Source organism: Mercenaria mercenaria, chromosome 17, assembly GCF_021730395.1.
Source record: "Mercenaria mercenaria strain notata chromosome 17, MADL_Memer_1, whole genome shotgun sequence".
Taxonomy (NCBI): domain Eukaryota; kingdom Metazoa; phylum Mollusca; class Bivalvia; order Venerida; family Veneridae; genus Mercenaria; species Mercenaria mercenaria.
The window spans coordinates 3107773-3121518 of NC_069377.1; the positions used below are offsets into that span (position 1 = coordinate 3107773).

The 13746-nt window shown below is 33.2% G+C and overlaps 1 protein-coding gene across 1 annotated transcript; it reads right to left on the bottom strand.

Annotated features, from left to right (window-relative positions):
• Positions 1 to 4246: 4246 nt before the first annotated feature.
• Positions 4247 to 13049, bottom strand: LOC123537537 (uncharacterized). Its single transcript, XM_045321337.2, has 5 exons — positions 12696 to 13049; positions 11260 to 11304; positions 9550 to 9765; positions 8580 to 9131; positions 4247 to 6912 (listed from the first exon to the last, which is right to left on the bottom strand). Exons 1-5 carry the CDS (start codon positions 12730 to 12732, stop codon positions 5741 to 5743), a joined length of 2022 nt encoding a protein of 673 aa, XP_045177272.2. The 5' UTR covers positions 12733 to 13049; the 3' UTR covers positions 4247 to 5740.
• Positions 13050 to 13746: the final 697 nt, after the last annotated feature.

Below are 13746 nucleotides of genomic sequence, written 5' to 3' on the forward strand. Positions count from 1 at the left end.
AAGTTTTAAAAGATTTTAGGAGATATAGAGCGGACACAAAATGGAAGGCGAAAACCTTTGACCTTGAGTTGTGACCTTGACCTTGATTCATGAGTTCTGTACATCGTTTGATGAGCTGATCATTTGACTTAAGCTTCATAAGAATCCTTCAAGTAGTTTAGCAGATATGGAGCGGATACAAAAGTGTTAGGGACAGACGGAAGGACGGACGGAAGGAAGAACGGACGGAGACCGAGCTATACCCCACCCCTACCACTTGTGGCGGGGATAAAGTAGTACAGCCCTTTAATGTCAATACCATTTCGATGGTCGTCAACTGGTAACGGTAAGCCATTTTTTGATTCCCGTCTATATTCTGAAGACAGTTTATCTGAATGTCAATCTAACTAAAGTACATCTCCTATTATGCTACGCATTATAGGATCTGAGAACGACCTATTCATAGCCTTGTTCTGACGACCCTTTCGCTAGCCAATCAGAGCTTAACTTACAACATCTTGCAAATCTACCTGTAGCCTTGACTTTTAATATTTACAATTCTTATGTCAAAGTACGTAAGATAGCCGATTAACTCGGTCGGTAGGCCACTTGCTCTGTACGTAAGGGGTCCCGGGTTCGAATCCTGGAATGACTGCACATTTTTCTTACTCTTTGACATTCGAACAAGTCGTCTGATTGGTTAAGATAAAAATAGCAATATCCAAAATATACAGAAGACGTATGTGAATGGGTCGTTCTCAGATCTTCGTTTAGAAGATCAAGTACTTTAGTCAGATTGTCTGAATGTAGCACGAGTACAGACACCGACCGAAGTATATGTGAACGCAGAGAGTAGCTACTCGGCGGTAGTGAATTTATGTCGATAGCCTTGCTTGTGTAGTACATGGAATATCTCAATTCACCCATTGTTTTATATTTAGAGCTGTTCTTTTAGCACTTTTACGAGAAACTACTCTGCTCAGTTTGCAATGATTTCTCATCGGTTTCGATTATATATTGTTTTCAAAAGTCACAAATCGAAGAAGCTGACGTGCGTCTGATTCCACATGCTCTTCGTGCTACGGATTCTAGAGCCTAGCGTATTGTGGCGATTTTAAGTGACACAGCTATTATGGTTATGGCACTTCACTTCTTCTAAAGGCTAAGTAATAGTGGTTTGGCAGAGCTGTGGGTACGCACTGGAGTAGGTGACACGGCCAGATATATTCCACTATATTTGACTGCTGAAAAAAAGCTGAGTTGTGTCGTGTTCTTCCGGCCGCTCATATTTTGACTGGATGTGATACGACCAATAAAGTAGGCACAAAGCATTTAGCATTGAAGGCATCGCCTGAAACATCTTTGTCAGACGTTGGGAAAACAATAAATGATAAAAATCGGGAAGAAATCATGGCAAAAGCAGAGTGGTTTTCTCCTAAAAGTTCTGAAGAACGACTTTGAATATAAAACAATGGGTGAATTGGGATATTCCATGTACTACACAAGCAAGGCTATCGACTTAAATTCACTGCCGCCGAGTAGCTACTCTCTGCGTGCACACATACTTCGGTGTTTGTACTCTTGCTACATTCAGATAAACTGTCTTCAGAACATAGATGTGGATCCAGCCCTATATGGATATGAACATTAAAATGGCTCCAGATTATATTTATTGTTACCAGTTAATGATCATCGAAGTGTCTCAGGCAGTATTGTGGAGGTATGTCGATGTAAGAAATCTTCAATCAAGCGATGTACCTGCCAAAAAAGCTGGAATACCATGCTGCATATTCTTCCACTGTAGCAATAGCAATTTAGGACCATTCTGAAAAATCCCCATGTACTCGTTTTCGTACCAGTAGTTCTTTAGGATGTAAAGATAATAACACAGACTTGTGCTGTATCACTTTATTGAAAGAATGTTATTAAGTTTAAATGAAAAAAAAACACAGGTGGAACAACGTGTTCATTATTTGTCTTTTCCGATAATGCACCTTTGCTAAAAACAATGTATGTGAATACTGTAATCAGAGGCTATGTACATGTGTCAACAATGTTGAAATACCCATTATGATATTGGTATTGACACTTTTTGTATTAGTATGCTTATATATGGATATGCATAACAAACTATAAAACGTTATACCTTTCTGTAAGTATGTAGCTTATAGTTTATAGAATATAAATTGTATTATAGACATTTAGGAATATGCATATGCTCCGAAGTATACAAATTGTGATAACTTCATCTGTGATTTTAAAATAGGTTGCGAATTTGTTTGATACAATTAATTTGATCAGACAGTAAATATTTGCGCAGGCTGTATATTATATATCCATTGCGTTATATGCATTTACTGGTATATTAAATCAACTGAATTTTTCTTATATTTGTTCACCATTCTGTACATTTAACATACCAATATGAAGCTGTGGTAAGTTTATGTTCTCAACTGGTTGTGATACGACTGCAACTTCATTAAACAAATACGTGAAGTTCTATATGATATATGTTACTAGTGGCTCAATAATACAGATGTATTGTGTGTTAATTTCGTAATCTGTGTGTTTAATTTCTTAATACATGTGTAATTTGTGAATGAATTAGAATTCATGTGAAATATGCTGAATGAATGGCATTGTACATCAATATTGTCACTATACAAAACTTTTACCTGTATAAAACTGTAACCCGCAACCACGAATTTGCTTCAAGAATATTTTTTGCTTTTGTAAGAACTTTCTACAATGCAATGGAATTGTGTAGCAATGTATCAGTCGTAGTATTCATGCAAGCCTGTGAAAAATGTTAGTATTTTAAATATGTAATGTTTTGATGAACACAACTGCTATTGTATTGTACATGAAGGCATAATTTGTGTAATACATCATGATTATGTGATCATGTGTTGAAATTTATATGCACAACAGATGTTTTAAACGCCAAAATAAATGCAGTAAATTGAAAATAGAATTTCAGAACTTGGTGCTTCTCAGAAATCATTTAAAGGTTTTATTACTGAATTTTTTAGCGCAATTTAAACCCCGTCCTCTTTAATATTGAGACAGTTTTTATAAATATTCTTACAATGTTGGAATAAAAGTATAGAAGTTATGTTTTATGGTATACTTTTTCAAACATAATAACATTTGCATTATATACTTCTACCGAAAACACATATAAAACATATACCCCAAAACTATTTATGCGGCACTATATTTTATATAATTATATAATTTAATATGGCAGATATGACATTATACAAATCATTTCCGCAAAGTGCTATGTGAGTGGGGTAGAAAATATCACACAAGTGTCTATAAACTTCCAACATGCATTTAAATATTATCCGAAATTTTGTTTGTCCGAGTGCCTATACACTTATAAATGAGCTTTCGCGGTCTTGCTACAATGAATCATAAAGTTTTTCGATCTTTTGTCATTTAGACAATAGTATATACATTATTCTTAACTTTCTCATGAAACCAAACTCACCTGAACAGTTCTAATAGTACTTTCGTTATATAACTGCTGTAACCATGGCAACGACCACAACTGACCAATTATTTTTAACGAAATATAGTATTTTTATCTCCACATTTGTAAGTGACAATAATACATCGTAAACATCGTTTTCATATTACTGAGGAAACAAAAACATCATTGAAAATTCATACATTTCAATAAATGTATTCCTAGCAAAACTTCAATTTACCCCACCCACTTATTTTAGCCATAGGCTAACAATGAGGTGTCAGTATACAAGACAAATGGTATCAAGGTAATGAAAAATTTTGTCGAATTTAACAAATCACTAAAATTGGTCACTATCATCGAACCTTTAAATAAGACAAATGAAAATTTACAACCATATCCATTTTTTGGCTATTTTTTTTGTGAAAATTTCACGATATTTTCAATATTTTTTCCGATATATATCTCAAGAACTGACAAAAATGGCTTTAAATCAGTGGCATAATGTGTTCTCTGTTGTTTTAGAACATAAGAATAAAAATCCATTCGTATTTCTATAAGATAAGGACCCAAAAGTGAAAATTAGTGTATTTCTAAAATTTCGGCGGCCATCTTGGCGGCCATCTTGGATTTCTAAAAACGTACCATGATGCGGCAAATGCACCCAAGATTTTCTGAAAGTTGAGAAATTCCCCTACACATTGATGTATAAATCAGCTCTGGACCTTTTTTGCACACGAAACACCCCTAGGGACTGGAGTACAATAAATGTGATAATAAATTGCTACTGAATCAGCATTACATTTAATAGATATTTAAACAACTAACAACACTGTTAATTTCCAGATATATACAAATTCAAATCCAAACAGAACGCATTAAAGCCTATTTGATACAAGTATGCACGACATCTTATATATATGGCATTGACATATATCAGGTCATTAGATTCTGCTGTCGGTGAGAAAATTATTCACCTTTCACTTTTCAGTAAGGAAGTCTGTATTACAATACTTAATGCACATGTTTCAAAGAAGACTATTCTTACTCAGTGTACTAAGGGGGACATAATTCATACTGTCACTATAAATAAGTACTACGAGATTGTATCAGTTTATCCGATACATGTATTTTACATACATGTAGTGCAAACGATAGGTAGGCACTTTACAAATTCCAAAGTGTCATCTATAATTTTGGACTACATCGCAAATAGTAACTTTTATGTTTTTGTTTTTTTTTCAGTTAGTTATATAGTTGATCGGATGCTTGATTTCAAACCAGATGCATATCTATGACAAAGCTAGATACTATTTCATTGAACAAGATTTTTTTTTGTTTCAATTACTCAAAAAAAGTATACGTTTTGATTCACATAACTGCCTGAAATGAAATTTATTCTGATGAAGCAGAATGTTTCACGTGATGTAAATTTGTAATTTAAGTCTTTGCTAAAACATTATTTACTTTTATTAGAATGATATAGAAGAATTGAGGATTGGACTTACCCTATGAGTGGCAACAAGACAGTTGTTTCACAATTTCAATTCCATTACATTCTCTCTGCTTGCGATTTCGGCATTCCCTTGCTAGCACGTAAAATCACGTGCCAGTTTGAGCAAAATTTACGACCGAAGAATGCCGAAATAGCATATGTGAATACTATGAAATCATTAATTTTCGTGGACGACTAATTTTTCATGGTTACGTAATTACTGAAATCGAATTGCATCAAACAAATAAAAATTTCCTGATTTTTATCTTCAAAACTTAAAATCCACGAATTCGTATCCGCACACAAAAGCCGTTCTATGCGAAACCACAAAAGTTCAAACCGACAACATGAAACTTTTTATTATTTCACAGTCCTTAATCACACGTACATTGCCGACTATTATTACGGATTCAATATCTAAATAAATAAAGACTGACAATATCAATTTGTATGCGTAATTTATAAATCACGGTGACTCCATTGATTTATATAAAAAATGTTTATATTTATGCGAACTTCCTTAAAGATTAATTTCGTGAATTAAAACCTTTTTTCTTAGAACTTTAAAGTTTGAAATATTCAATTCTCATCTAGAACAAAACAATACAAGGAGATACTATCACGAAAGTAATTTATCAGATTAAATAAAGTTTTTAATATTTTTTTAGGACTTAAAATATTTTAAAAGTTCTCAACTAAAACAAAACAATACAAGGAGACACTATCACGAATGTAATTTAACAGTTTAAAATTTGAAGATACCATGAAGCATGCATGACAGTCAAATCAAGTTAATAATATGATATAAATGGTCTTATTCTTGTCTTCCGTATCTGTTGTCTTCGTAAGATAAATTCTTTGAGCAAAAATATAAGAATGATAGCACCTACTGCCAGAATAGCTGCCACCAGACTGGCAATAATGGCAACAGGACTTTTGCCATCACCTTCCTGAACAAAGTTTTCATTAATGTCAAATGTGTAAGTGTATGTTGGATTATTTTGTTTGGCTGAACTTGAAATTAACTTATCTCTTCTTCCTTCGTTTGAATGTAAAATGTCCACTACTGCTTTGAATCTTCTATTTCCGTTGTTAACATCCACGGTAACTTTATTACTTTTCTTGTTTGTTGTGTCGATCACTTCATTATTCTGTTTTGTTATTTTGTGCGATACAGTCGACTTTGTGCTCTTTTCATCAGCTGGAGCTGCTATGTCATCATGGGACAGTAGTGAGGCACTTTTATTCCATTTTCTATTGTCATCTGCTGTTGTATTCTTATCTGTTGAAACTACTAGTTTGACAGACAAGTTATCACCCATTTCGTCTTCTGCTTTTCTTGAGGTGGTATCTGAGGTGACGAAGTTTTCAGAGACAGTCAAACTTTTTTCAGACACTTTGGAAAACGAAGAAAAAGGTATTGTTGTGTAGTTAATATCATATAAGTTAGTTGTGCTATTTCCACGTGAACTGTATTTGTATGTGTAAAATATATCACATTTATTCATCGTATCATTAAATGAAATCTTATACAGTCCGTAACTAAAATTGGTGAAAGTTGTAATTTTTATATATATGCTGCTAATGTTAAAGTGAATTTCTTCAGTGCTTTCTATGGTTCCGTTCGAAGTATACAAACTTATCCATATGTAAAGAGGACAAAATATCAATATCTTTGTGTCATCTGTTATATAAACCCACTGATACTCGTCTGATTTAGTTCCTTTTCTGTTACTATCATTGGTATTGGAAGCCATATTGTCTACATTAAAAGGGAGCAGTTCGTTTCTACAACTTGTTTCGTCTGATTTGACGCAACTCATAGAAAATTGGTCTTTTCCGGTAACAATGAGCGTATGACCCGGCTCATTAGATATACTGATATTTGCGGGTGTCTTCGCTGTCAAAGCTAGTCGTATGATGTCTTCGTCAGTTTGGATGGACACAGAAGTATTGACAAGTGCTGAAATTATAATGATAAAACAAATAATTGACTGGTAATATATACTTTATTTGCTGACGAATGTTATTTTCAGGCTATAGCTGCATTTATAATAAAACTTTCTGAAGCTTTGATGTAAGCAACTTTAACCGACATCGTGCAATTTTGATAGTTTCACAGTCTTGGTCTATATAATGGAAATCATTTTGAGATCTTCGAAAAGTGTTCAAGTACTAATTCAGAGATGTGCCTTTAAATGCAATTCGTTAATTGCAACGATATGTGCCAAGTTTTGATTCCCTTTTCAGTCAAATAGTCTGATTTCAAACATTTTCCTATCTTACAAAGCCCTTGTAAAATATCAAGACGATTGTTATAAAGCAGATTTAGATTAACCAAAAGATTTTTTAGAGTGCTTAAGTATTCTGGTATAAATATTTAAGAAATATATTATTCATATGCAATATTGAAACTAAACTGAAATAAAAAAATTAAGCATAACATATACTTCAGACGTAATTATATTTTAGACAGTTTAGGCGGCAATTTTAAAAATGGATTTCGGAAGTTGAATTTCATAAGTTACAAATATCATATTGAGTGACACAAACCCTTGACATTATTATAAAAAAGGAATCGTCTAAAACTATATAATGGAGCAGTTTCAATAATTCTTACGAAACATAATGCATTGTAAAGAATAAAGAACGCTTTCTATTCTTCAAGAAATTATATTGTCCTTAAGGTACCCAAAATGAAAATACAATTTTATTGTACAGAATCAACGCTCCAGATGGGACGATACATCCCAATTTACGGATTTTGTGGCATTCTTCTTTATCGTACAGAAATAAAAAAGAAATATACATGTATGGGAATTGATTGGAAAAATAGAAGGCTTCCAAGAATTATAAAAGCAGACACGGGTGATTGATTCTGAACATGAGAGGTAATGATATATGCAGACCAAATTCTTTTTACGCCCCCTAGCACCTCTTAAGTGGAACGCTATTATAAATAGTATTGGGTGGATTTCATGATCCAAAATGACCACAGATAATTCCAACACTGAGGCCATGTATAGAGCGGCTTTTTGCAATTGTCACACGGACTTAAAATCTAGAAAATTAACAACAGACTCATGTCGATTCAGTTTATTCAGAGGATGTAATGAAATGTTCAAAATCCCTCATGCCCGTAACACCGGCATAAATGGGTAAAACTATATATGTTCATATCTAAAAACAGCAAAGGCCTGTAATCGTACCATATGTGTTAGTAAATGAAAATATTTTCAGGGACTGAGTCGGAAACATGGTTTCCTTTACTCTCTGATTAATTAATTATCAGAACGAAAGCCAGCCTTAATATGAGCCGTGCCATGAGAAAACCAACATAGTGGGTTTGCGACCAGCATGGATCCAGACCAGCCTGCGCATCCGCGCAGTCTGGTCAGGATCCATGCTGTTCGCTAATAGTTTCTCCAATTCCAATAGGCTTTAAAAGCGAACAGCATGGAGCCTGACCAGACTGCGCGGATGCGCAGGCTCGTCTGGATCCATGCTGGTCGCACACCCACTATGTTGGTTTTCTCATGGCACGGCTCATATATTTTTGTTCTAAATGTAAACTTCATACCTCTTTTTTGCCTTGTTGGTCAATGTATCAAATTATTAACACATACTTACACATTAGCAAAAGCTTAAACTCACGCCTGTCCTCACTGGGAATAAGAACAAATTGATTACTCCAGTCAGAGATAGGCTTAATAATATGCCAATTGATTGGGGAGTCATTCTTCTCTGGCTCTAAGGTGTTGAAATCCTCTCCATTTCTGAACAGGGAAGACGAACGAGTCTCATATCCTTGTAGAATACTAATTGGATGATCCGAGGTGATCTCAATTCCTTGCACCTTTGATACCTTATTTAAAAGCAATCTCTCAAAAAGGAATAATTTCTTTGTTGTGCAGTTGACCATCTTGGGAATTTCTTGCGAAAATTGTGTTTCGTTACTAATTGCCGTTTCGTCGGCTTTATTGTAGGCATTACAAAGGTTGATAGTCGTGTCGGTTACAGTCGATTGAATTAACAGTTGTATATCGTAATTTGTGTCCGCATAATCTTTAAACGTAGACATATAATAGCTTTGCCCGGATAGATCAATGGATTGTACTTTTAACAGACCAGTCGTTAGTTCTATAACAAGTGTTGTCTTGCTCAAGGTCATAATTTGTAATCCTGTAAAAATATGATAGTTTTTAAGCTTTAAACATTTTGTATTCAAATATAATTATCAGATGGGAATAACTTTTATCAGAAACAATCTTCCTTTTATATAGATAAGATTTACTGATTTACGCTTTTGTTAGTAAAGTAAAATAATTCTGGAAAACAAATATATTTTAAATATTAATATTTATCATAAGCAAAATGATTTCATTAGAACAATATATAAGCTTAAATACCTTTAGCTGTTACACGTGAAAACCGTGATAGATAATATTCGGCGTCTTATCTTTATAAGAATTTTTGCGTCTGGGTGTGTTTTTCTTAACACAATCTACTTTATCAAAAGAAACCATTACAAAAAAAATCTGTTAAACGTTGAATAAGCTATAAAAATTAGAAAAGCCTACTGGAATTTAATGATACCAACCTGACTCTAATGAGGAATTGTGTAGAGTATAAGCATTTCCAAGCCGAAACCCATGTCCCAGTGTTAGAGTCAGCGTAGCCAACACTGTTGACGATGGCCTGGAAATAATTGATGCTTCAACAACATCTGTGTTCTCAGGTAATATAATGACGTCATGCAAAGTGTACTGCGTTGATGGTAAAACCGGAAGTATATATTTGCTCTTGTATAACTCAACTGAAATATAATACTTTTTAAACTGCATATCTCATGTTAACACAATTTTCTTTTCTTTAAACTTTCTTAAAAGATTTAACTAAATAATACTGTTCATGTTTTAGTTACCTAATGATCACATATTTATTTCATTTTCCATTCACATGTGCCTTTTTAATCTTGTACACAGTTTTTGACATAAATGAATTCAGGGTCAGCGTATGTTGTTATATAAATCGAGTGGTATGATTTACATCCCGTGTTGTTTTTATCTCTGTAGAGTGGCCCTGCAAGACTTATTTACTTATGTCGAAACTATACATATTGACCGTTCCATGAGAAAACTAGTATAAGTAACATTATATATTTATTGCATAACAGTTGGAAAATAATTGCTTTTCTTGTGTTTATGTAGAAACTATAACATTGTAAGACAAAATAATTTCCGAGATATTTTACAAATAAATGTTATTTATATATTGTCATGACAACTGAAGTACCCAAACACTATTTGTTAGAAGTCCCATGGTGAAACAAAAGATACATTATGATATCAAGTAAGTGGTATACATGATTTGTTGCATAAATTACATGAAAAACTGATTTCATTTTCGTAACCTTGTTGACTTGTGCCGTTATTTACTTAAAGGAACTGTAGCTCTAGAAATAGTGAAGAAAAATTTCTCAAAATTTCAGACTTGAAAGGTAAAAGAATATTCTTAATATTTTTCTCTGAACGTTTTGTTACCTTAATTTTATTTGCTGTCAGTAATACAGGTTTTGTCATTAAACGGTCCATATATATCTAAGGTAATCAAGAGGGGTTTGTTTTTGCTTTACACTAACATTACATCAATTCATATTATAAAATATGCGGGGTCGGATAGTATAATAAACACATTTCATATGTGTAGAATAACCATACTGGTGTACTCTTAGTTGAGATACATGTACATTGATTCTTTCCGATTGTCACTGGTAGAGCGTCCGCTTCGAGTGCGGGAGGTCATGGGTTCGATCCCCGGCCGCGTCATACCAAAGACGTAAACAATAATACTAGCAGCTACCTCGCTTGGCGCTCAGCATTAAGGGAATAGTGCTAGGACTGGTCAGCCCGGTGTCAGTATAATGTGACTTGGTGGGGTATCACCTGTCTACGGCGTGATATTCTAGTGAGGCAGCACTATAAAGTTGGTCATTGTGCTCACTGCTACAAGTAGACACCGTCGTTTATATGACCGAAAAATTGTTGAAAAAGACGTTAAACCCGAACACACACAGACACATACTGTGTGTTATGGCTACTCTTTAAATGTTTTGTTGCATACAAACCTTGTGTACATCAATAACATTTTCACTTGTGTTAATCACACAATATAAAAGAGTCATTTTTCAATTATTTCTTACCTGGTAATTGCACTTAATAGAATAGATTATTTGAATTTCTTGTCAAAAATGCAACATAAAATATCTAAGCAATTAATAAATAAGACAAACAATCCGACATGATAATACCTGAGTTTATGATACCGATGTGAAGCAGAAATGCCAGCATTAGACCTGAAAATAAAATAAGAATTATCTTGACTTGATATACGATTTAAGCATCAACTTATATATTGAAACATAATACCATTACAATATATACATATATTTTTTAAATTTTGATAAGCATCCACTTATATTTTTAACATAGTATTATTACAATATATATATACATTTTTTTAAATTTGGTAATCAACTTAAGTTTTGAAAAATAATATTGATAAAATACACACATATATTTTTTGATTTTGATTTTCTGTATATCTATTTGGCTTGCAGTCTGTATAAATAACATTCCATATAAACAAGTGAGTATATTTAATATAATAGGGTTATCATAATAGTAGCTCGATCTGGGAAGCTGTATTCGGCTCAAGTGGATTTTGCCGCCGAGTGTGATTCGTCCTTGCAAAATCCATGAGAGCCGAATACAAAATCCCATATCGAGCTACTGTTGTAATAACCCTTTTATTATATACCTCCGTCTTTTTGTTTGTTGTTTTTGTTACCGAACGAAATCGTCATTGTTTGTCGATGTTAAAATGAAAATGAGTGAAGTTTAAGCGTGTGTTATTTATAGAACTGTCCGACCATGCATACTAAATGAAAATTTTTTAAGTCCGGCAACATACAATACAAAAGGTACAATACCGATTTTTTTTCTGCCTGTTCATATTTACTCGTGAAATACAAGCAGTTTTCAACAGAATATATATATATATGTTCTAATCAAATCTTTGATTCTTTGAAAATTTCAAAGGTACATTTTTTTTAATTGTACCATACTCCTAGAAAGGTGTGTTGCTAATAATTTAACACAATTACAAAATATACACTGATATTTTTGACAACCTCATTCCGCAAAAAAAAACAGGCAGCGAAAGATGTGTGTGTATAAAACGAGCGGACTCGGGGAAAACAAAGGTGAATATTCTCTCAAATAATTCATATATGGTCGAATATCTACCAAAAATGTCATTAATTTGTGTAAATATCATTTTCTTTTATGTAAAGGTTCTAAATCAATTTTAAACTCTAGGTATTATGGTTATTTCTGGACTTCTTTAGAGTTGGGATTAAGGTTTAAAGTGAAGAGAATCGTACAACGGAAAGGTTTGATATTATATTTTTAATGTTGGTGTCCTTTTACAAGTAATTTTTATTTCTAAACATATGCTGTATTGAAAACTAAAATTTCAGCGCTATTTAAAATATTGATAAAAGAGTTATTTGGTGCCCTACAACATTTGATAACAAAAAAGGCTACAAAACGACGCATAATTTGAATCTGTTTATTCATACGTCTTGAAAAAGTTTAAGACGGATATCAATATTATAATAATACTAATAATAAGAATGTGTAAGAATTAAACATTACGCAAAAGTTCTAGCAAATATAAAATTACCTGAAAAACAACTGGGTGCATGAAATTGCCCACACATTTTCAATCATATTGTATAATGTTTCCTTCGTAGTTCAACAAATTTCCATCTAAAACTACACTCCTTTTCCTTGAATAAAATCACCTTTTCCCGTCTACAATAGCGCATGTGTTCAAATAATTAGCGGAAATGAAAACATTTAGTAAATGGATATCAAGCTATATTCCACGATCTGTTGATACTGCTTTTTATATCGGCTTTACTTTAAAACTAGCCACATATCGGCATTATCTACTGTATAAGACAGTTATTTTCTCTGTTAGCTACATCGTTGAAATAATAACAGAATAGGAGTCTACTCCGATATTAATATGTGAACTGTGTGGCTGGTTCCTTCACACAGAAGAAATCAGCAAAAATGATATTGTTTTTCGTTAATAACTTTTCTCTGATCGATGACAAACATTTATATAGTTGAACAAAACGCAACATTTTGTATTGTAAAATAATTGCATGGTTTCAATATAGAATTTTATGTCTAAAATGGATATATGCATGTTGAATGCCACTAAATTGTAATTGCCCTTTTTCTACGTATATGCAATTGTGTCCTCTACTTCTCAATTTCATATCAATGTTTATGCCGCCACATTTATGTATGTATGTATGTGGTGGTTGTTGGGTTGGGGGGGGGGGGGGGGGGGGGGGGGGGGGGGGGGGGGGGGGCAGACATATAGCGTTGCTGATGTCTGAACGTCCGTACGTACGTCCCGAAATCTTGTGTGTCCAACTCCACTCACACTACTTCAAACTTTCACAGATGAACAAGCTTGATGTGCAGATGACCATGAAGTAAAGAACTTTTGCTGTTAGTGTTTTTACTATAGTTATGGCTCTTTTATGTTTTTTTATAGATTATAGACAAAAATCTTGTGTATCTAACTTTTTAATCTTCAAAGTGTCACAGATGTACTGTACCTTATGAACAAAACATACAGTGTTCCCCTGTAAATACATATACAATAATAAAAAAAAATACTGTATTCTGTTTTATTTGCTGTACATATTCGTAAA

Coding starts and splice junctions, on each gene's coding strand:
- LOC123537537 (XM_045321337.2), bottom strand. CDS start 12,732: ATGTGTGGGCAATTTCATGCACCCAGTTGTTTTTCAG. Junction 9,766..11,259: donor CATCGGTATCATAAACTCAG/GTATTATCATGT, acceptor ATTATATTTCAG/TTGAGTTATACAAGAGCAAA. Junction 6,913..8,579: donor GTTTAAGCTTTTGCTAATGT/GTAAGTATGTGT, acceptor TTATAATTTCAG/CACTTGTCAATACTTCTGTG.